This window comes from Eleginops maclovinus, chromosome 14 (genome assembly GCF_036324505.1).
Source record: "Eleginops maclovinus isolate JMC-PN-2008 ecotype Puerto Natales chromosome 14, JC_Emac_rtc_rv5, whole genome shotgun sequence".
Taxonomy (NCBI): Eukaryota; Metazoa; Chordata; class Actinopteri; order Perciformes; family Eleginopidae; genus Eleginops; species Eleginops maclovinus.
Window position 1 is genome coordinate 2,652,774 of NC_086362.1, and position 25,065 is coordinate 2,677,838.

Below are 25,065 nucleotides of genomic sequence, written 5' to 3' on the forward strand. Positions count from 1 at the left end.
TTATTTCTTATATTTTTGACACACTGTTTTCTTACTTTCAACAAAACATTACAGAGGATTATATGTATTAAAATAAAAAAAACAAGAGGCAGTTTGACATTTAATCTCTGCAGGAAGTTGGTACATGATTAGGTTTAGACTTTGATGGGTTCTAAAAGAAGATCACACGTCTATTGTTTTCTCCAGAAGTTATAGACGATACATTCACCTGCGGACGTGAGGGACGGACTCTGTACACCTGGTGTGTTTGAGGTGAAGAAATACAACGTTACCGTGTAGATACATCTCTGTACAAACAATACAAACATGGATTCGACTACAAAACAAACATATGTACATGATCCTAACCTTCAACATGATCTATACATTTGGCCAACATGATATGCTTCTGTAGGAAAAGCAGGAGGAGGTTTAGAGGTTAAAATCATGTGGTGAACGTCGCCCTCCTGTGGATTAAGGAAGGCAACTATCCTGTGTGAACATCCTAACAGTAATGCCTCCACGTTAATCTCAAATGGGTCTGATTCAGGAGAAAATAGGTCCTTTTTTAAAGGAAATATAGCCATAATATGAACAGTAGTAGTATAGTAGTTGTTTTGAATACCTGCTGATATGAATTACAAAATATATTTACAGTAAAAACAACAAAAACCAAAGGAAGTCTTGAGTATAGACAAGGTATTAATAGTAGAGTCCATGCAGCTACACACATACTCATGCAGTTCTACGTAGTAAAGACAAGGTACAATTATGAATACATCGTGTACACATTATATACAAAGCAAATATTACTGCATCCACCTTCATATCGTCTCTTTAGCTTCATTTACTCAAGAGAGTTGCACTTAAAAGTTTCAGTTTTCTGACACAATCAACATTTCATGACATTTCCCCAAACAGAAATTCATCCACACATATGCTGCATTCAAGAGATGCTAGAAAAAGGGGGAAATTCTAGCTTCCAACTCGTAAATCTGCAACAGTATGCTCCTGAAAAGTCTAATGGTAAAATAAGACATTTAGGGTTAAAGCTTTATGCTGCAGAGGGTTCATTTAACATGTTTTAATCTTAGAAATCCATCAATCAGTCAATCAAAGACGATTTATATAGCCCGATATCACACATAATGTCACAGAACGTTCATTTCCCCATGTTTTTAATCCTAGAAATTCACATAACCTTTGTTTTTAAACCCCAGTGGTGTCTCGTTTAAATGTAACAGGAAGTCTGACCAATTTAAAAAAAAACTCTCTCAAACACACACACTTTTCTCTTCCTTCATTCGTTTCCTCTTCTCCCTTCATCATACCATCGTCTCTGAGCCGGACCCTTTCCCGGTGAAAAAGTCCCAGAAGTTGGACACCGGGGAAGGTTTTCCCTCATCCTGCGGAGTCTGCCTCACCCAGATGCTGCTCTCTGTGGAGCCGCTCAGGCTGGAGCAGCTGCCCACGCTGCTCAGGGTGAAGCTCAGGGCCGAGCCCAGCGGGGGCCTGCGGTCCTGGGGGTCGAAGTCCGGCCCGTGGAGCCTGGAGGTGGAGGAGGCGGACAGGGAAGGCTGGGCCAGGCTGAGCAGGTTGTGGTGGGAGTGGAACTGACGCATGTGGCGGATGGATTTATGAGACGGGGTCTCACCTGGAGGAGGGAAACGGGAAACGGTTCAAACCTTTCCTTCAAGCAAACTTGTTAAATGTACTTCTTTTTGGCCTTTTTGTTGAAGAAATGTTAGCCTTTGAGAAAACCTTTTTAAATTTGTTCTTTCAAGTCCCTAAAACGTTTCTGAAAAAGCTATAAATTAAGCTTTAAAACAATCAAAATATGACACATTTTGCAGATTAAAATCAATCAGTATTTCCTATTTATTTAGTCTTCTTCCTCCTCTTAATGGTATAAAGCCAGACCTCTTCATCAAAAGAGAGTAAATGTTTAATACTTCATAATTTGTTTCCTTTTTCCTGTTGCAGCCTCTCAAGCAGTTCTGCATGTCGCCACTAGGGGGTACTGTCGTCACATGTATAATCTGTGTCGTAAAATATTTTGGAGAAACCAAGAGATGTTCAGCCTTTATAAAACTTTGTATAACTATAACTAATGAAACAAAGATATATTATAGCTTACCAATACTGTGATGTAGTATGAAGACTGGAGTGACGTCTACAGTATACTATTCTGACTGAAGCGTTTTGGGAAAATTACTCGTCAATAAACAACCACATAGTGTTTGTAATGTAATATTTGAACATTTTCCCCTCTGTGGGACTAATAAAGGTATTGTGATTCTGACATTTTTATCTCAAAACAACAAAAGGGTCTCAAAGTTTTGCTCAATTTTCATAATCGGCAGTAATATTGACTTCTCCAGGGTATTTGTGTTGATGTTATGCATTTGTTTACTAGTTAATATACTTTATCCTAAACCTGAAAACAGTCAAAATCGAAAGCCCAAAGTCTAAACCCCCCCCCCCCCCAATATGACTTTATTGCGCCCCCCCCCCTGCGCACCGTATCGGGGTTCCTGCCTCTTCCAGTTCTGGTTGAGTTTGAGCACGTTGAGGAACACCTCGCTGGTCAGGCTGCCCTCTCCGCCGTTACCATCAGGGGGGAAGAGGGGTGAGGGCGGCTCCAGGGGAGAAAGACTCCCACTGGAGGCCCCCACTGAGTCCAGAGACGCCCCTGTGTCCCGACGCCCCCCCGACTCACTGCGGCTCTCCTCCTCCACGTGGCTGCCGCTGGGGAGCGAATTATAAAGTAGAAAGTTCAATACAAAAAACTGGATGCCCTCTGGGAGATGATTGACAGGCTGGTTGTCGAGGTTACCTGAGTTTACGACGCAGCAGGTAGTCGATGATGTCCGGGTCGGTCTGGATGAGACTCATCAGGACCTCCTGCTGCAGCTCTGCAGACACCTGGAGGGGGCACATGATAAAAAAATCAAGCTTAAATAAATACAAAAAAAGATGCACCATAAATGAACCTATCTGATATTTTACTATTTTTTAAATCCTGTTTTGATCGCAAATAAAAACTGAAACTTTTCTCTCATATTTTACAATTTCTTTCTGTCTGATTAAGATGTTGCTTTCAATGTTTGCTAGTCAGTTCTGCAAAGAAAACCTGACCTAAAAATGTATATTTCGATGGTTAATTACCCAAATAAAAATCATTCTTTTCAATAGCCATCTACATTTAATTCATCTTAAACATCTCGGAGCCTTTGCACATGAAACCAAAAGTATCCGCATGATTATAAACCATAAACTGGGTGAAATGAGCCTTAAATACGAGCTTTCTGTTCACCAGTCTCTTCTTTCTGAGATCTAAATGATAGATTTGAAGGCTGGGTGTGACCCCGCGTACCGTGAAGAGCCTCCTGTGGTTCTGGATGAGCAGCAGGGTGACGCTGATAATGGCGGTGCTGTCCTCGATGCCCATGGAGAGAGGGCTGGAGTCTGCCCCTCGCTCCTTCTGCAGCAGGTTCGGACCGAAGATCACCGCCAGGTTCGCCGCCGTCATCTTGTTCCCGGAGATCTGGAGGGAGAACGAGGAGGAGGATGAGGAGGAGGAAGTCACATCTAAATGTACGAGATGTTTGTCTAGTTTAGCTTTCTCTTAGTTAGGCACCTCCTCGTCGTTGGTCCCTATGCTGTCCTGTGCGTAGCTCTGCACGGTGTGGAGCAGGCTGAGGAGGCGCAGCAGGGTGTCGCAGTTACAGGGAGGCAGCAGGTAGAGGAGGTGCTGCAGGTACTGGAGCTGGTCCGACCCCCGAAGCACTGAAAGAGGAGGACAATCAGTCTAATCCATACAGGTTACTGTGTGTGTGTGTGTGTGTGTGTGTGTGTGTGTGTGTGTGTGTGTGTGTGTGTGTGTGTGTGTGTGTGTGTGTGTGTGTGTGTGTGTGTGTGTGTGTGTGTGTGTGTGTGTGTGTGTGTGTGTGTGTGTGTGTGTGTGTGTGTGTGTGTGTGTGCGTGCGCTTACAGGCAGAGTGCAGGAAGGCGGGGTACAGCTCTCTTGACAGCAGAGGATCAGGAATATCCCGAAGGAACTCTTTGAGGAGCGCTGCGACGTCGTGGACGCTGTGCTCCTCGTCGAGCTGCACGTCCACCCCCCTGTCAAAGTCCTCCAGCAGCTGAGGAGCAAACAGAGGACACATGGACCCAGATATTAGAGACAGAAGAAGAGGTAAAAACACACATGAGGGTCAAACAGGAGTCACTTTCCACTATTTCTCAAAAACAGGATGCCACACATCATCAGCTTTTGCCCTGAAGAGTATTTCCATATTCCACAGGTCGGCAAATCATACAATTATTATTAGAAGTAATTTCCACATATGAGAAGCAATGCGTGGCACAGTTTTAGGGTTATCGGAAAGTGCCCTCACCTGTCTCACTCTCTTCTTAGAGCTGCCTACCCGGAAAATCCCCACTGTCTGAAGACCTGAGCACACAGAAGACAGCATTTAGTACAATCAGAATCAGGTTTGTTGATCATTCAGTGGTTTTGGGTGATATTGGTGCGTACATACAGTAAAATAAATTGTTAAAGATGAGCAACAATAACATTTAAACTTAGAAAAAGGTCTTAAAGAATATGACTATTACTCTAAAAAATGAAACAGATTAAATTGTGAAAAATATACAGAGATAAATACAAAGTGTAATGTATAAAATAATCTAATTTACTGCCATTTAATTATATTTATTTATATTTTAGAGGGACTTCAGTCTCCATATTTAAATGAATGTAAATTATTTTTTATTTTTAAAATATATTTTTTTTATTTTTTTAAAGGTTTTTTTTGTTGGTTTTAAAAAAGTTCTAATATTTGTCATAAAAAAATCTACTTTTAACTTTATTTTTATGTATTTCTTAAGATGGAAAATTGAAAGGCCATTAAATATTTGTCCAAAACCCACTCTGTGACTCCAGATGTCTCACCGTGGTTCTCGATGTGGCTGCAGCACCTCTCCAGAACCCGGGGAACCTGCCTGTAGATGGGGTTGAGGCTGAGCTTGTTCTGGGTTCTGGTTCTCCCCTTGGAGGAATCCTCGGCGGACTTCTTCAGCTCCAGCTCGGCGGGGTGGGACAGCTGCAGCGCCTCCAGCAGGCGGGACTGGCTCTCCACCAGGTCAGGAGATGGAGTCCACGGACAGGCCGCCCTGCAGGGGGTAGGGGGGGGGGGAGGACTGAGTGTTACTACAGTTAGAAATATAATAATGCATCATGTTCCCCTCCTCTTTTCCATTATCATTTCACCCACTCGTATTTGATTTGTGACACTTGGTTAAAAACTACTTGATTACATTTATCAAACCCTCACTTCATATTGTGAATAAACCCAGCTCTACTCACTCTGCAGGAATTCAGGAGTATTTATGATCTAATAATGGAAAATTCCGCCTCTTGAACAGAAAAAAAAGCATGAAAAAGTGGATTTACTCTCTGTGAAAATGAAGGGAGCTGCAGATAAATCTCTCTGGGTTCCTCGCTATAGGAGTTATTACTTTGAATCATCTGAACCGCTGATATATAAGAATAGAAACACACTTTAATGCCGTTTTTATAAAGATATATTCTCACAATGCTGGAGTAGAGAAAGCAAAGAGAGAAGCACTGACAGGAGAAATGGAAAGACATTTTAAAGAGGGATGTGACGAGGAGGAGGAGGAGAGGCCAGAAGAACATCGTTACGCTGCCATCCCATAAATATCAGAGACGGAATACCACGGGATTATAGATCATCTGTGAGCGAGATTGTTTCTGGAGGAACGTCAAGTGACAGAGGAATTTCTAACGGCACCTCGGTCCAGAAACCAAACAGCACCAGAGCTCAGGAATGAGTGGGACACAAGGTCAATCTGAGAAGTATGATCGTTGTTGTGATTGGTCAACAGTTTAGAGATGTCCCGCCCCTTAGCCTTTAGCCAATCACGTACAATGTGTTAGAACTCATGTTAAGAGCTGATTTTTCTAGCAGTAACTGAAGTCTAACTAGGTTAAAGAAAGCAGTTTTTACTTAAATAGCATTATGATCTGCTGTTAGATGGTTCATAGGACTAAAAAAGAGTGTATTAATTGCATGTTTTACCGGTTAAGAATGAGTGTGTAGTGTTGAAGGTCAGAAACCCATCCCTCTCCTTTCTAATCTCGGGTAAAGTAGGTCTGCTTCTTCGCTCTAATCTAATGAAATGAAATGTCCTCACAGCGATTTTCTACCTCTAAGCATTCATTATCAATCTTGTTACAGCCAATTATTCCAACCTTTACTCCTGCTGTTATCTGTCACTGATCCAGCTGACTGTGTGTGTGTTTGTTGTCAGATATGTAAACAGTGAGCTGCAACAGTCCAGACAGCTGTAAAAACGGTGAGTCAGAGTCCAATTTAGGTCGAGCAGCTTGTCTTTTTCACTCCTTTTCTACTAAAAACAGCTTATTTTTTATTAATAACTGCAATATATTTGTGCTTTTACTTTATTAAAATGTGTTAATACTTCTTCCAGCTCTGTTGCAAGTTTAATATGTGTGAGGTTTTGGATTAAGGGTCAAATAAAACAAGCACATTTTTTATTTTATGGTGTTTTTAAATACAATTCTTCACTTTTTTACATTTAATAATCAAAGTATAATTATTCGATGGCGCTCCTCATTATAAGTCAAAAATGTTCATTATGTAGCCAAATATTACCCAGTATACACTTGTCTGAGGGAGTTTTACAATAAAAATACGTAAAATAATTAATAATACAGACGGTCCAAATGACCAAAATGATAATTAAGGTAAATTGAACACCCCAAAAATACCCAAGGGATGTGTTTGTGAAGCCAGAGCCAGCCTTAACTGTAAGCTTTATCTAAAATAAAAGTCCTTACCCTACTCTCAATTCAGAAAGGGTGTTTAATACCAAACCACACTATCATTCCGTCTGTGTTCTACCAAATATCCACGCTCGCACGGCGCTGTGAGTCTGCTCCCGGTTCGGGTTCGGTCACCGCTTTTCCACGGCTGTAATGATACTCGTTACGGGCTTAACGTAACGACTGTTTCCAGATCAGCAGGGAGAGGATTACAGGGTGTGACGGCCACCGGCAGAGAGAGGGAAACACACACTGCATTTTTCTGTGCAAACACTCGACCGTGGAGGGAAAATGAAGACTTTGAGGCGTGTAAATGTTTACAGCTCGAGGGGCTTTCATTCTCTCACACACACACACACACACACACACACACACACACACACACACACACACACACACACACACACACACACACACACACACACACACACACACACACACACACACACACACACACACACACACACACACACACACACACACACACACACACACACACCTGATTCAAATCTCCTACAGGAAATAACCACTGCTTTATTAAATTTGGCAGAAGCAAGGAAGACATTAAAGACTGTAATGTTTCACAAAGAAGAAAAATATAATGTAAATTAAACAGGATAAACTTCCTAAATGAGTTAAAAATGATCAGTTTTCCTTGAATATTCAGCAAATTATTCTTAGAAATGCTCTTTTTAAATATATATATTGTGCGCATTATGTGTGTTTGCTGCATCCTTTTATTAAATTAAATAACTATTCATATTTCACCTTTTTACTTCTCACCTAACTGATTCTATTTTAGATATTTTTAGTTGTATTTTCTTGGATATTTAATGACTGTTTCTAAATGTATTTAATTGTAATATTACTGTTTTATGCAAAGCACTTTGACTGTGGTGTAATGTGCTTTATCTGACAGCTACTTTATTTCTAGAACTAGAGGTAGGCTTTTTAATTATGGTGAATTAAAAAGGTGTAAACATTCATTAATCTAAAAAATTAGAAAAATGAAGTGAATAATTTAAGTATTTTCCAAATATTTCTCGTGATAGAAACTAATAGAATGTGTCTTCGTTAATGAGATGCTGACCCATGTGTTGATCAGTTTTAACCCTATAACAGCTGTAATGAATAACTTATAATAACTATATAATAATTACGTATATCCACCCTCCATCATCCTCTGTGTATTTGACTCCCACTCACCCTCCTCTGCCCCCGCCCGGTGTTATCCAGGAACGTGGGAGACAGCGGGTTCTTCGGGGCCTCAGAACAAGGAGCCGGTGCCACGGAGTTAGGGGACGGTACACAGATACCCCCCACAGTGACGGATGACGGGCCGACCGGCGGCTTGTTCCCGTTGAAGAACTGCCTCTTCTCGGCCCTGAAGCGCAACACCGACGCCTCCAGATCCAGGCAGTCCCGCCGGCTCTCCTTCAGGGCGTCCTGACGCAGCTTGTAGGCCCGGTCGTTGGCGATGACCTGGGAGAGGGGGATCCCGAACGCCTTGGGGGCTGACTCTGAGGGCAGAAATAATTCAGATTAAACCGGATTTAGAGGCACAAATAAACCCTGCTCATGCATTAGAGTTCATGTAGATGAGCAGGGTAAGAATAGACAGAATAATGGAGAGTTAAGGTAAGACCGGGATCATCAGGTGATCCCGTTAGAGAGGCAGACATCACACTGATACTGGATCACTGCAGATAAATAAAGGGGTAAGTGGTGTCCTCGCAGGAGCGTCAGACGGCAAATCCAACCCTCTGCTACGTCACAAAGACAACAGATGATTGGGAAATAAATCCAATTAGGAGGTGTGAATTAAGGGTTACTTGCTTGGATTAAAGAGGGACAAGCCAGAAAAAACGTTCAAATGTACCGTTTAAATATAGCATTGTGTGGCTGTATAAGTCCTTTAATAAATAAACTGAAAAACAATCGACAAGGAACTACCAGAACCTGAATACCCCGGGTAAAAGTGTGATTTTTTCAGCTCCAGGCTCCCAGTTAAGCTCCTCAATAAGTGCCTCGTTGGCCGACTGCCAGTTAGCATTGGCATGTAGCATAACATTGTTCCTTTTAACAATTTAACACAGACAATTATATTTAGGGAAGCTTTTAGACAACATTTAAACTTCTGTATCAATCATCAATAACTCTAGTACAATAACACCTTTTATTTTATGATACAAAGTTGATTCATAATGAGTCATTGCTTTGAAGGCAGGATCTTTTACTTACCAGAGTATTTTTTGGTTTTACTAATTAGTTAAAAAGCACTTCCTCCTCCTCTCATGATAACCAGCATCAGCGGCTGTTCTGCAAACCCATTTTAAGTATTTTTATCTAACCAAAAAATCCTCTCTCTTGCTTCTTTTTAAGGTAATATTCTTGCTTGTGGTTGGAAGATCTTGTGCACACGTCACCCTGTTACTCGGACAAACACATTTCTGCCCGGCAACAACAATAGTTCTCCATCCACCTAATAAGATGTTCGATCATCAAACGGCTAATTCCTCTCAGTCCTGACGTATGCTGGCAGGACTTCGGCCTCCTGACATTTGGACACGGTTTCTGGCATCCAGTCGGCGTCGAGCCCCACTTGAGCTGGAGGTGTTAAAGTAAACAGCTGAGGATTTAATAGTTGGCTTCATACACTTTAAAGTCCTGGACGACACTTCAGAGACAGACGGCAGCCGAGGTTACGGGACATTTAAGAGGTCTGAGGTTTAGTCTGCAGATATTTCTGGGTGTGAGTTTTAAAATCAACTGAATAGTAGTTTACATTTGTAGTAAGCTGTTGTTTCAATGGTTTGAATGACTGTAATCATTACACCTTTTAAATTAAATCCAAGTCTTTTGAATTGAACAGGAAAAACACTTTCATTTCATATTGTTTTAAAACCTGTAGTCACAACATCACACTTTCTATTTTAAATCCCCTCAAATCAGTACATTTTTAATGACTTTTTACTACAAATTCAATTTATTTCTTTTGTTGTGTAAAATCCTCACTCAATACAATAAAACCCCTTAGAAAAAATACTTAAATTACCAAAAATCTTAAATATAATAAGTATTTCTCGAACTGAATTATACATCTGACAATAAGAATATATTTTAATTTAAAAAATACATTTAGACAGTAAAATATACACAAAAATGAACAGATATTATATTGTATTTATAAAGAAATCATCTGATAATCTTCTATTTCCTAAGAAAGGAAAATAAAGTCTGCAGGTTTCTGGAGTTTGGGGTATCAAATCAACCTGAGATGAACTTTGAATCTGCAGTTTTTTAAGACTGAATTAGATTTTATTTTACAAAATCTTACATGACAGTAAACGCATCTCCCGTTAGTTTAGTTAAATATATATATTTTACATTTAATACAATTAGTTATTTAAATGCCGACTAAATGCAACAAAATCACAAAAATAAAATCTGTATTTTTTTTCCTGATTAAACACTTGCTGTTTCTTGGGGAGAAATCCTAAATATAAAATACTGAAGTATTATAAAGGTTCAGCTTGAATTTAAAAATAATTAAAAGTATTAATCATCTTGAATTTTTATTTCTGACATTAAAAAGATTTGACATTTTGAAAGTTAAATATCTAAAATGTGATTTATTATTTCTTCTGATCGTCTTTTATAGCCTAATGTTCCACAGCTTTTGGGCTCCTATGTAGGGGAAATTGAAGTCCTGACCTCTGTATTTCTAAACCCCGGCCCCTGTAGTCATGATTACTACTTCACTGATGAGACCCCCCTGGACCTGACCTGGGTTTATAATAAAACCAACACTAAACTCAAGACAGGAAGACAGCGCACTCTTATTGTTCAGGAATTTCACTGCTTTAGTATTTCTGGTGCTCGGGTCATTGTGTGTTCCTGGAAGAATGAAGAAGGAGGTATATTTAGAAGCTTCTCAGTACCAATTCCTCCATCACCACGCCAGCAGCTGGATGTGAAAAGGGGTCCTCAAGTCGAGTGAACGTATGTTGACTTAACTCAGGATGTCCTCCGTGTAAACCCCAGCGAAACAACACAGAAGCAAACCATAGGAAGCAACTTCTTTCTAACCTTTCGACCAAAATAGTGAAGTAAAAACAAGAATATTGGACGTGGAGGGACGGGGAAGAAGCTCCATGTGAACAACAGTCTATTTATTCCAAATATATGCAGCAATTAGCTGGTAAAGGAAGGTAAAACACTTCCTGGATGAGACTACAGTAAATAATAGGACCTTAAATGACATGATTCACTTGAATTTCAGAAATAATTGGTGACGTTTTTTCAGGAGAACTTCCTCAACTTTTCCTGGTTAATACATTTTATTAATTGCCTGAAAACAGACAAATTCCATGGTTAAAAGTCTTAAATAAATCCCATATCATCCTATTTACGGCCATAATAACATTGAAGGTGGACTGACTGGGAAAGGAGCTCCAGTTGATCTAATATCATGTTAAACCTTTTGTTCAAACGTCACAATTATGGGGTTTCTAACGCAAGTCATTCATTATGTATGCCCCATTTATGCAGCAATTGTCAGGGTGTGCAGAGGTGTATCACACTCTTTTATTTAATACTTCTGGTGCTTGGTGTGTACAATCAAATGCACGATTGAAGATATCGACCAACAGCTCGTTAAGAATGACATTGCGTCAAGTTGAGTTTGTTGTTTTTCATGTAATTGGCTGATGAGCTGGCCAGAATTCCACCAAAACGTTACTGGTATTGGCTTTTTACTTTCCATTTATGCCTTTGAGACTGTTTAAAAGTCTTCCCCCATCCACATTAGCAGGACTCATCACGTATAGACTACAAAGACACACGAATAAACTACATTTTAGGCTTGTTGTCACCCCTATAAACCCCCTTTTAAACTGCATAATGCCAGACACTGTTTACTTTGCCTCGAGCATGCCGTTAACCCGTAACATTTGGTAGTCAAAATAAACATTTGGCACTCATTAAATCTACAGTACGTCAACGCTAGACCTCTGTCCAACACCTCTACCTTCTTTCTGTGGTTAAAAATGACAAAAAAAGAGGGATGTTTTGGCCTCTGAAGTCTTGGAAAACCTCCCTTTAGCGTTAGCTTTTGGACGCTTTTGCTTCATGCGGTGATTTGCCAGCTATGCAGAAGTGAAAACCCCAGCAGAGATTCACTATCCCCCTTAGTGCTGGTCCCTGAAGGCCACATGGGGATGCCTTCAGTGGCACAGGGAGCAGGGGGAGCAGAGCCAGCACCGTCTCTGCTGCCAGGTCACCAATGTTCTGTGTTTTGATTAGCTTCGGCTAAATCCCCGTGGGCTGAACCCAGGATTTAAGGAGCGGTGCAGACAGCCTGGGAATGTGTGTGTGTGTGTGTTTGTGTGTGTGTGTGTGTGCTGTTTGTTTTGGCTCGTAACTCGTGCTACTCTGATAATCACCTGAGAGCAGGGAACATCTCTTTATGAGAGGCTGGAGTAGGATGGCAAGGTAGAGGAGGAGGTAGGGAAAGCAGAAGAAAGGAAGTGCAAACTGAGAAGGTATTGTGTTGAAATAAGGGACAAACAGGGACAATGAGGCCTTCAGGGACATGTGTAGATTTGGAGATTTGGGCCATAAGCCAGTTGCTTCCTATAATTGTAAAGTATTTAAATAGGGTAAAACATTTCTGCAGGTTTTGGAGAGTTTGCTCTTGTCAAAATGTGCTGTATAAAGAAACTTGAAGACATCTTACAGAGATTCAAACTAATAAACAGTTGATTTCCCATTAATAAAAATGCCATCTTTTTTACTTTTGAGAGGAATTACACAATGAGTATTACGTTTGTCATTTCTGTAAAGTTCATCTCTGAGGATCTGGGATTTAAAAAACTACGAGCAACGACAGAATTGACATCACTGACCAACGTAGAAAAACAAACAAAAGCCGGTTGCTTCCCGTCAGCCGGGGACGTAAGCACAGCATCGTGGGAGTTTGTGTGATAGTGAAGAGGAAACGACGCAGAGGAGCTCGACTCGGTGAGCGCTGCCTCTCGTCCTTTATAAACACTCCAAGTATGCAGTGGTGAAAAGCCACCAGACGTCAGCCGGCCACTTTACCGTCTGACGGGGACACTGTGTGGGTAATATTCCCCGTCACAACAGTGTGTGTTTGCAGGGTCGTGCAGGGATCCGTGCAAACAGAGGGTTTTGTGTTTAACCACACCTGACCTTGTTAGTGTGACGAACTCACCTCGCTCTTTCTTCTCCTTTGAAAAGGAGTCGAACTTCCTGCGTAGAGATTTCCTCCGTTTGTGAATTTCTGTGGGAGAAAAACAAAGGAAAGTGACCTTGAATTAAAATCATCAAGTGAAGCTCGAACAATGAAGGCTGTGCCCCGCTCGATAAGAGATGTCTGTTCTCCATTTAAAGGAAGCCCCCGCTACACAAACACACATCCATACAGGGGCGGCTGGCCCATAGGGGGCGATAGTGCACCGCCCTCCTTAAGCCAAACGAAAAAAAAAAAAAAAAAAAAAAAAGAGAGAAAAGAGTTTATTTTGCCGGTCTAAGTCTTAATAGTATAGTCCAAACAGCAGCCTGAATATCGCTGCGACAATCAGCAGCCTGGATGTCACTGTCCAACCAGTAGCCCCGCCCCCTTGGGGCGATATCAGTCAGATTGAAAATCGCCCCAGGCGCTCTCATAGACTTACATGTTGAGACTCGTTTTTTCAAAAATCGAACGATACAATGCATTTCTATGGGCTCCGGGGGGGCTTGCCCTAACGTGATTTCGTCATACGCAGTTACGCACTGATGCGTGCAATAGTTGAACCTGGCACTGCTATTTTTTTGAACACGCCCCTTTCAGTAAATGATTCAGTTTCACAGAATCAGCAGCATGCACGTCATGCCTGTTGGGTCTGTTGGTTTTCTATACCTTTACTAAACCTGTAAACTGTATAGTGGTAAATGGAATATGTTCTGGAAAATTTTGATTAATTACAGTTTTGATTATAGTATAATTTGATTTGATTATTTATTGCTATGGCTTCCATGATGGCTATAAATTGTAGACTGTGCTAAAAGTGATTTCAAGGGCAAACTATTAGATGACAAACTATCTGTTAATGTGTGTTTTATTGTGGAACCAAATGTATTGTATATTTTATGTCTGGGGTTGCATCTAGTGGTTGAAAACCAAATTAAACAATGAGATGAGACACTGTAAAGCTGGCTATCTGACTTTTATTTATTATTATTTTACCCATTGAATGGGTCATCTTAGCCATCATCACAACTTTTGCCCCCCCTGAGAAATTTGTCAGGAGCCGCCACTGCATCCATACATGTAAATATACATCTTTCAGCCCCTAAATGTAACATCACACACTCAATCATCACCCCCCCCCCCATGACCGTGTTCCCTTTCCTCTCCTCCTTCACTTATTGTCTTTGCTCCTTTAAGTCCCTGTACGTCTCGCTTTGTTCCCAGAATAGAGTGGTGTTTGTTTAAATAGCCGCTTCGCTTAATGGCAGCACGGTCCCAGACATGAAAGGCAAAGGGGCATGGTGTGTGTGTGTGTGTGTGTGTGTGTGTGTGTGTGTGTGTGTGTGTGTGTGTGTGTGTGTAAATCTAAAGAGAGAGGCACATGCTTTTGATTTTTTTAGGCCAGATATGGAAAAATACAACTTTTAAAACTCTTTTTACAGTCAATTACGTAAAATCTATTTTGAATTATTACTATTTTTTCTACGGGAACAGAAGAAAATAAAATGATATACACTCCCCCCTGCATGAAACACCTCCTATTTTTAGTTCTGTAACATAGTGACATCACGACGGAACATTTTTTTATCTGTTGGCTTCAACACATTTCCCTTGAAAGGCTAGGGGCGGGACATCTCGAAGCGGTTGACCAATCACAATACCTCCTCTTTAGATCTTGGTCTGTGATCATGTGACGTTACAGGGGACCCTATTATACTTTTTGGGGGGGGGAGGTCCTCCCTTCCCTGTGGTGTGTTTTCATATAGGTTTTTGATAAGTTCCGGAACACGGCGACGTCACTTTGGAACCCTTGCGTTTCTATTGGCTAGCGCTCCGACACATTGTCCGTGATAGGCTCAAGGGGGCGGGACATCCCTAAGCGGTTGACCAATTACACAACAGAGCAGGCCCAGCTAACCAATCAGAGCAGAGACTGGGCTCTGGTTTCAGACGGAGGGTGAAAAGAGGAGCTGCAGCACAGGCAGTATGAGAAAAATAAAGAGCTTTCTGAACATTAAAACATGGAGACATGTCAGAAGAGAAACACTACGTACAAAAATGAACCTGAAATGAGCAGAATATGTGATATTTGCAATTGAATCTCAGTTGGTTTGTTAGAAAACTAGCATTGCTGACATTTTGTGCATTCCTGCAGTAGTTTGTTTGGTGTTTTCTCCAAATTCCTAAGGATAACTAGCACACATTCACATATTTTGCAGCTACAGTGGAGTATATAAACCATACATGTTGTAGGTAATGTTGAGTGGGTATATCATGCAGCAGCATTTTTCTGTGTCTGTGTTTTAATGGCGTGTGTGTTTCTGTTTTACGAGCTCCTCCTCCTCCTCCCCTGACTGGGTTTATGTGGACGGAGCCATTGTTTGGGTTACTAAGCCGGTGTTTAGAGATCATTAATTCAACATCGGGGTCTTTTCCCTATTAAGGAACCGTCTCGGCATCTCCCCCCCAAAAAAATCATCTCAATCCAGAATATCCTGGGGCTCTAAACATAGCAATGAGGTTTCTTTTTATTCCCCCTGAACTACAGATAAAAGAGAACTAAAACACTAAGAAAAGAAAGAGTATTTTCACCCTCCTGAATGTGTGTGTAAGCATGTTGGGATGAAAGGGTCAGATTCCCATGACTGCAGGAAATTAAAGTTTATTCCCCCTCCCATCACACACACGCCACCTCCAGGAAAGGCTAATCCCTCAGAGTGTGTGTGTGTGTGTGTACTGTGTAGACATATATGCACTCAGCGTGTACTGCACAATGCACAGAGAGCTAAGATGACACATGCGCAGGCTTTCCAAGTACTTTATTGCACACTTTCCTGGAGGTTTGAGTCATGTATGTTGGTGTTGGAGGGGAGTTTAGATTGAATGCAAGACATATTCTAACTTTAAGATGCTTCCAAGACGCTCGATGTGGGGGCTTATTCTACTTCTACTTGAACAGAGCTGCAGTAGATGCAACTTCTCAGTGAAACTAGGAACATATTTGGTTGAGAAGCGATGGAAAAACAAAGCTGAAGACAGACAGAAGATCAGAGACAGTGGAGAGTTAGTTTGCAGTCCCTGTAGAGCAGACTTTTGGAGAATGGGGCATGAGAATGAACTCTCCAAAAACACCAAATAAGAACAAAACCGCCTGAAGACTTCTGACACGTTTCACAAAGAATTTCCTGCACCGTGCCAAAGAAACAAAGCGCGTTGCATGCACAAATGTACTCAAGTAAGCAGATGAACGTAGCTTTATGCAATTAAACACCAGCACTGGGACATAGAAGTGTATGGAATAGTGTTTGTACGAGAAACTGGAAGGGCTTTATTGCATTTGCAGGTAAATAGACAAAAGGAGAAGAGATTAAGAAGAGGAGAGGCTGGAACATGGGGAGGAAAGATATGTGTTATGGAGAGAGGGATGGAAAACAACACAAACAAACAGAAGTGCAGAAGAAGTAAAAAGCGGGATCTTGACGGGAAGCGATGCAGAGACCGTGATGGACTGCAGAGATCGCTCGCCCCCCCCCCCGGGGGAGAAACTGAGGATGAACGTTCCCACACTTCCTCACACAGCGCTGTGTGACTTCAGACTGTTCCTGCAGACCTACAGGCATCACATGCTACAGAGAGTCTGTACGTTACGGAGCGGGTCACTGCATCAAGTGACTTCCACAAGATGTTGATGTTAAGCCGACGATAGATCTGTCATCATGATAACCCAGTATTTATCCGTAATAGAAATGAGATTAGCTTTTATTTATCTTCATTGGGGGAATGCATGTGTTGCAGGAGGCATTTTTTGCATTAGCTCCAGCTCTTTTTATAGCAGAAAGCTTCACATTATAATATGTTTGCCTATGTTTAGCTTCTTTTGGAAAACAAATAGTGTTTACTTATGCTGATAAATTAGTTTGAAACTATTTCACTTTTAGTGGAATCAGAGGTTTTATGAGTGTGTGTGTGTTCTTGCTTTTTATGACCTCTTCATTCTCCCTCTGAGCTAAGATTTAAGTGGGTTGAGAGGGCTTTTTTTGGGATAGTAAATCTGGTGTTTACTCATAACAAATTAAAGTCAGAGGCTATTTCCTATGAGTGAAAACATGGCATCATCCCATGGTTCTATCTAGAATATGTAGGGATATCTATTCCCTGATTTTAATGCAAGGAAACATCGAGTAATCAGCGAATGATGAATGATCTGCTGGTGTTTTCCCATGAATCTAACTGTGTAATTAAGCCCTGACCTGATGGGAAGTCATAGAGTATACATTCATCCCCGAAAAAGATATGAGGAAAATATTCCCGAAAGTGAGGAGAGCGGGGATCGGTGGAGTCTCACAGGATGTGGCCAAACTTGTTTCCACCACTTTTACTTACATCCCTTATGACTCTTTGAACTATGAAGGTTAGGATGCTAAAGTTATGGTTGCACCTCTTAATCTGTTTCTGCAGGACTAAATACACACATTGGAGTTTTTTTCCCAGCAAAAGTAGTGCTTTAAGACACGATGTTATGAGTGGGACCGTGTTTTGTTCAGTCTGTTTAGCATGCATGATCACAGAGCCGGGTTTATTGCATGGCTTTGACTATTTTGAAGTATCTACAGGTGAGGTAATGCACCGATTCATGCAGCAAAACAAGAGAAGAAGATCTAAGCTAGTAAATATGGATGTAATGCATGGAGGGTTCATATGTTTTATTAGGAATGAAATGGAATACAGCTTTCCAAATGTTTTTGGGTAGGAAGAGGCTCTGTCTGTGGAAAAAAATCATCTAAAAGTCACGTTAAAGATTTGAGAGAAACGAAGAATGGAAGAGCATGGGAGAGAGCCGTGGAGTCTGAGAAAAGCAGCTTAAAAACTGGTCTCATAGGAGAACACACACTCACACACACACACACACACACACTCACACACACACACACCTATAATCAGCAGTGTTTGTTTCTTCGCATCAGCCTCTATACCGTGATCCTCCTGACCTCAGCGACTCCTCCAGACTCAATAAACAGGAGCCAGAAACCTCCCTGACAGCAGACCAACGAAGTGTTTGAAAGATTTACGGTGTGTCGCTGGGAGCTATCCTTTTCTTTCTTGGCTGGATCTTTGATTTCAGATGGATAAAAACAATGGTTCAAAGCCGGGAGTGGATCCAAGAGGAACGGCGGTGCAAAGTGTTTTGGTATTTCCTGCTTTTATCAAAGTGTTTTCCAACCGTTCAGGGTGTGATGTAACCCCTGATGCTGATATGGGACGACAACAGCAGTCAGAGAGGATTCACTTTCTCACTTAAGGAGAGAAAGGATGATTTCTCAGTGTTGAAGCCTATGAAACGCCTCTAAAAACCCAAATCCATCAGCTTTAATGGGTTATTTATTTGATGAAAAAGCAAATATGAAAAAAGGCTGTTTTGTTCAACAACCTCAAAACACTTTAGCTTTTACGCTAGCTAGCTAGTTAGCTTTTTCACTTCTGCCAAATGCATTTACCTTCTAATTTAATGCAAGTGCTCATTTATTTAGGTTATCTTGTTGAACCAAACGTATAAATATAGTAAACTATTGTTTGCCATGAAGCGATAATGGAATAATCCCATTAGCTTTTGGTGCACGAACCAGAGCGATGCTAACTTCAGGGTCTCATGGGATTACATACAAGTCCATATCAGGTAAAGAGTGAAGATCAAACCCTCTTCGGCAGAAAACAACATTGCTCATTCTTTATGCCTCTTAAAACCTTCATCCTGAGAGATCTACCAAGACACGTGGAAGATCCTCTGCCCTCCTTCATCCTGATGGACAGCTCAGATCACTCACACACGTGTGGAGAATGTTGTCTTTGACCAGAGAGGGAGTCGACCGAGCATGCAGGCTTATCGTCAGCGCCACACACTCATTCCTCAGATTCACTCACACACTGTTATGGCTCCGTTCGGCTTTTTATGGGAGGAGGGGGGGAACAACAGGAACATCTTTTACACTATCACAGGGTTGTTGCTCTAACCTCTGCCACTGCTCTCCACAACCAAGACACAACATTGGAAGTGGAGACGTCCTTCAGAGAGCGTGACATGGATGGCTTCTGCAAAATCTGAGACCTCTTTGAGTGTTTTTTTCCAAGTTTTTGTGGTATAATATGAAATGTTAATTGGTCTAAATTGATTCTAAGATGCTATAAATGTCTCGAAACATGCCTTGGTTCTCCTGCAGCAACAATTTGTCAAGAAAGTCGAATGCTAAAGTTGCATGTATGTGAAGGTATTAAACCAAGTCAGGTGTTTCTTGCATTGAACATGTTATTTAGCCACTAATTCCCAAATAAATACTTTATAAAATAACTTTATTTGCTTTCTTTCCAAAAGATAGATGAGAATATTGATACCACACACACTTTTTGCATGCTTAATATGAAGCTACAGCCATTAGCTGGTTAGCTTAGCTTAGCATTATGACTAAAAATGGAGGGAAATTAAAACGGTTCTTCTTCTAACACTGAAATTACACGTGATATATTGTTTGTTTTAAGTTGAATTATTCCTTTAAAAGATGATGTGGATGCATACAAATAGCTAAAGATAGGTAATCAATAACAAAAACTTCTTAAATTGTAAAAAAAAGTCAAAAAACTTCACATTCAACTTCATTTATTTGACGTTTTTCACCAAAGTAACTCATAATAAGTGCAGAGGATACAAACTCCTGTAGCCCATTGGCTTTCAAAACGCTACTGCAACGTTTCCGTACCTTTGGGGATGCTGATCTTGAAGTCCAGGTCCCTCTCCTCCAAGTGGTACAGAGCCACTTCCTGCAGCCGGGCTCGCTCCAGCTCCGACAGACTCTGGATCGGCACCGGCTGCAACCGCACACTCTGACCCAACATGGTCGCCCACGTGTGGTCCCCCTGCCACGAGGAGAGAGAGGGGCGATTATCAGACGAATTTAAGCAGAAACCAGAGCATTAAAGGAGAAAATGGAAATCTGTGCTGGGATCGGGGAGCTTTATCAACAGACCATCAAGTTCCCGCTCTCTCCTGACGTCAGACTGTGGGATATAATGTCTCAAATGTACGTTGACGGCTCACATGTTCACCATTATCCCCCCCTAACATTAACCCTTTAATAACATTCAGATTTAAGTATGATGCATTCATTTATGTCTCTTTTTTTCAGTCTGCTGCTTTTTATCAAGCAAACTAACCGAGTGTTACTAAAAAAAATGCTTTAATCTCCTATTATTTTGGATGCATTGCTCTTAATAACATTTAGGATAATTAAGAAGACATTCCTGCTTTGGTTTTGATTGTTTTTTAAAAGAAATGACGCCTCCATTGACTCCTTTGTTTACTTTCGGTAACACAGTGACATCACTACATAAAACTTGCACGTGATAGGCTTTGAACCTTGACCAATGAAAGTTGTATATAGCTGTACTCACAGTATTCTCTTTAAGTCAGACACATTCTGTGTACACTTACTGTATGTAATTAAAAATCAAGGTTTCTGTACTTTTCCGGTACAACTGTTATCATATCCCATGTTTTCTTCTCCGTAAATTGCATCTAAAGACACGTTTACATCCATGCATGATCTATTGTCTGAAGGCTACAATGGAATAAGGTCAAAAGCTCACAAAATAAAAGCTAGAAAGTGAAGCTCACACACTCCACTGCAGGACTCTGGGGAAGTGTTGTCATGCAACACGAAAAATACAACACAAACAAATAGAGAAGGAGCTATTGTTAGTCCTGTAAGACATGCTGAAATGATCCCAAGTGGACGGTGGGAAGTTGAGTAAACAAGCAGAGGTTTTCCTAAGTAATTTCTGTTTAATAAACCCTCTGTTCTGGTCATAAACAGTGGAGTGGATGCATTAGTCTGCAGACAGTGGAGCTGCTTGAATTGGAGGAGATCCAGGGAAGAATCAAATCGAGCTGGACACGGCTCAGATTCCCCGGGGAGGTCTTTCTGTTTTAATCAAAATGTTTTATTCAGGCAAAGGTTAGAGAAGCCTTAAGCACAGTTCTTAAGTAAACGTTTGAGGTATTTGTGCTTAAGTTGAGTCTCTTCTTACTACTGTAACGCCACAATGTAGAGCTTTTATTTAAATACTTTGATATATTTTAATAATGTCTGACTTTCTATGGGCTCTAGGGTAATCGAGGGTGCAATTCTGACCATTTACCACCTTTTTTCTAAGGACTATAAAGCACTTAATGGATCTGAACTCTTCCTCAATCACTGATATAAATCTCAGCAGTAAGAGGGAGAGTGACAGAGGGAATAATGAACAACAGGAAGGAGGGAAGCAGTCAAAAGAGAGAGAACGAGAGGCTTCGAGAGAGGGTGAGGAAACGGGAAAACAAAGAAGAGGGATTACGGGCCGCGGGGTGAGAGGGTGAGGGAGTGTGTGAGGGAGAGACGCAGCGGTCACAAGCTAACGAGAAGCAGACACACACACACTCCACATCTGAGGTAGAGTTTCACCACAACTTCACCCCATCAAATATAAATCTGGCTTTAATCTGTGTGTGTGTGGGTGTGTGTGTGTGTGTGTGTGTGTGTGTGGGTGTGTGTGTGTGTATGTAAACCCATTGAGAAACCATGCACATTAAGTCAGAGGAATTTTTGCAAAAAAAGCACGAAAATAAATCAAAACACACTGAGACACAGAGGGGCTGCACTCCGTCCTTCCTCGTCACCTTCATTCCCTTTTTCCTTAATTCCTAGCTTCCTTTATTCCATCCTTACTTCTTTAAGTGTTCCCACTTCCAACCATGCTCCCTCTTCCTTACGTCCTTCCTCTGAAATGTCAGAAACCTTTCAGAAAACACCCAATACTCCCAAAGAATCCTGCAGGTGCACTCTGTCTTTCCAGCGAGTACGTTACCTAACATGTCCTGCACACTCTTTCCAGGCTTTATACCTAATCTCTGTTTCCTGCCTTTGGCATCAAGCCCTGATTGAAATGCTACAGACTACTGAGTACAACATACAGGAAACGCTCAAAGCAGCAGCGTGATCCGCTATATGGCCTCAAAACACATAGGAAAAACACTGAGGAAATAAGGCTGAAGTGAGTAACAAATGGCTCAGCAGATCTTTGATACTCGTTTCCCCTTCTGCACGTCTATTAATGCATTCATCACATCCATAGTGAGTCAGTTTGTTTCCTTTTCATGACTTTTATCCTTAATTCTGAAGACTCTTGCAAAAAAAAGGCTCCGTTAGCGCTTCAGTTTAGTTCCTATAGCTCCTATAAGTCCCTCAAATGGAATGTATATCACTTACTGCTCCAAGTAATGGATGCAAATCAAATGTGTACGGTCGATTAAAACACATAAGTGGAGGCCAGAGGAGTAACTGAAGAAGAAGTGTACAAAACAATGAGCAGAAACTTTGATTTCAGGAATAAAATCTGCATTTTGGACAGCAATGATGAGGAAAAACATGCTCCATCATGTGCATTACATTCCAGGCATTAAAGGCCATATGAATCTACTTTAAGGTGCATGCAAATATAACTTGAGTAATGTCAGACTAGACCTATGAGTTGCAAGGGACACTGCTATTCCTTAAGTCTCGCTGTTTGCACGTCATAAACCGGCAATCTGACTCGCTAAAGTCATGCTAACATTAGCCAGTAACCATTGGGTGCTTGTAACTCCAGTCTCTCATATATAAAGACACAGTTTCCTAGTCTGACCTTAAAGGAACCAGCTCCTTAAAGCTTTTAAATGAACTTAAAATGAAAGGCCTTTAAAGTTTATAACCCCTCATTGCGTAACAGACAACAGCCTCAAGCATTCATCCCCACATGCTAACCTTTTACAGCTATCTGCAAAGACTGCCCTCCTCTGTTTACTTCAACGTGTGTGTGTGTGTGTGTGTGTGTGTGTGTGTGTGTGTGTGTGTGTGTGTGTGTGTGTGTGTGTGTGTGTGTGTGTGTGTGTGTGTGTGTGTATAATTGAGCCGTCCTCAGACCGCACTGCACAGCGTGATTGGGGAAAAATTGCTCTCCGGCCTTAATGCTGAAATTAAGCAGACCATTGTGCTGTGGCGAGAGTGGAGGGAAGTCGCCCGCAGAGACGTACGTACGTCTCGGGGCAAAGAGTGGGAAAAACAATGGTTGTCATCTAAAAAATGTTGAGGGGAGGAAGGGACAGTGTCATGAATCATGCTCAGTCTGTAAATAGAAAGTAAACCTTTACATTATCCAGTATAAAGGATCCTTCTCAGTACCAGATGTGCATTTTTATGTCTCGTCACAGCGCACATATTTCACTGCTTCTACATCTCTCAATCATGCTTAACTCAGTCAGAATACAAGGAAAAAATACCTGTATTCCTTTCCAGTTACATAAAGACAATAAGATCACTGGTACATAATGAAAAATGGGTTCTACTAGCACCATCACAATGCTACAGTATGGTTTATGATGAGGATTGGTATATTTAAGAAGCATTTGCACACATCAAAACACTCTAAAAACAATCAAAACATCGAGTCTCGAGTCAAAACATGGCTTTTTTAAGGTTATATTGTCCTGTTTCTTACATAATACACTTAAATTAATGTCCCGCCCCTTAGCATATCATGTACAATGTGTTGAATTCCAATGGAGCGTAATTTTAGCCTTTGCAGACTGTTTACATGCACTAAAACCTGTATAAGACGCTACAGGAAAGGGAAACCTTCAAAAAAATACAACAGGGCCTCTTTAAAATAACCTTTCTAACCCTGATTTTGATATAAACCAACATTTTAAGAGAATAGTGTCATCTTTGTAGTTCAAATTGCAAAGGAATGAAGGTAAACTGACTTCAGATGAATGGTGGAGATCTTTTCAGCAACTGTGAAGTCAATAGAAGTGTCTTCCTGGAAACTATCAAAGCACCATATCATATTGTTTAATCCTCTGCCTGTGTGTCTGTCAATGCCCCCCCCCCCCCCCCGGTTTTCACACCCTCTGATCACATTATAGGAGTTGAATCGTCCTGAGGATCAGTAAACGCTGAGTCACTCTGATTCGCTGCAGTGTTGTTTGGTTCCTTTGTTTTCCTTATTGTTGTGGTGGGAATGTTGCAGAAATGGGAAATCAAAGCTGTAATTTCATTCAATAAATCAACCAAAGCCAGATCCACATTGAACTGGGCATGTGGTCTGCAGGGGCGTAGACATGCGGTGTTTGTTAATATCAAAGAAAACCAAACACATCTCATAACGCTAACAAAAACAGCGATGAGTTTGAGGGTTTTAACCACTTTTGGCTGGCTCTCGAACATGTGGGAACATCTTCCCATGACTGTCAGATATTCAACAATCGGGGTATAGATCTCGCTCCATTTTTGGGGAACTTTCTGTCCAATTATGTATGTAGTCTATACTAGGAAGCAGGAAGGGAAACCATTCAAACCGCATGACAGGAAAAGGGAGGAAATGGGGTACAAAGAACCCAAACAAAAGGCTTCTCTCTGAAAGCAAAGACCCATTGTTTCTGTAATGTACTTTTTCTATACGTATAATAAAAACCAGACGTCCAATCCATATGTTCACCAACCCATTCACCGCTTATCTGTCAGAATAAATCAGAGCGAGATGAGAGCTGGGCCGATGAATGCCACACATCATTTGTTAAATCAAAGTTAGAACGAGAGAAGAGGAGGAGTAATTACAATCAGGGACCATACAGAGCAGCAGCTGCGACCTTTCCCCCTGCACTGATTTGTCTTTGTGGCTCTTTAAATCGAGCAAATTACAGAATGACTTGTTATAATTTAGCAAAAAGGATAAGAAAACCAATAAAGAAAGTGTGTTTATGCAACAGAAAGAGCAGTGTTTACATGTGGTTTGTGTGTTTTCTTACCCCTTGTTTGATGAAGAGATACATTAATAGTGCTCCCAGCTGCTGTTTTCCCTCTACCACTTGTTTCCTTTCCTTCTCTCTGGTCGC

The 25,065-nt window shown here is 41.2% G+C and overlaps 1 protein-coding gene and 1 long non-coding RNA gene across 2 annotated transcripts in view; one reads left to right on the top strand and one right to left on the bottom strand.

Moving 5' to 3' along the window:
• Positions 1-87: 87 nt before the first annotated feature.
• arhgap36 (Rho GTPase activating protein 36) overlaps positions 88-25,065 on the bottom strand; it is a 41,403-nt gene continuing 16,425 nt past the window's right edge. The window contains 12 exon segments of the mRNA XM_063901223.1: positions 88-1,633; positions 2,501-2,727; positions 2,816-2,904; positions 3,356-3,526; positions 3,620-3,768; positions 3,974-4,124; positions 4,380-4,435; positions 4,937-5,129; positions 5,131-5,157; positions 8,060-8,373; positions 13,089-13,157; positions 19,859-20,015. Coding sequence (XP_063757293.1) covers positions 1,305-1,633; positions 2,501-2,727; positions 2,816-2,904; positions 3,356-3,526; positions 3,620-3,768; positions 3,974-4,124; positions 4,380-4,435; positions 4,937-5,129; positions 5,131-5,157; positions 8,060-8,373; positions 13,089-13,157; positions 19,859-20,015 — 1,932 coding nt within the window. The 3' untranslated portion in view covers positions 88-1,304.
• On the top strand, positions 5,979-9,861 carry LOC134876257 (uncharacterized). Its single transcript, XR_010167389.1, has 3 exons — positions 5,979-6,149; positions 6,319-6,363; positions 8,090-9,861. It is a non-coding gene; the product is annotated as an uncharacterized LOC134876257 (long non-coding RNA).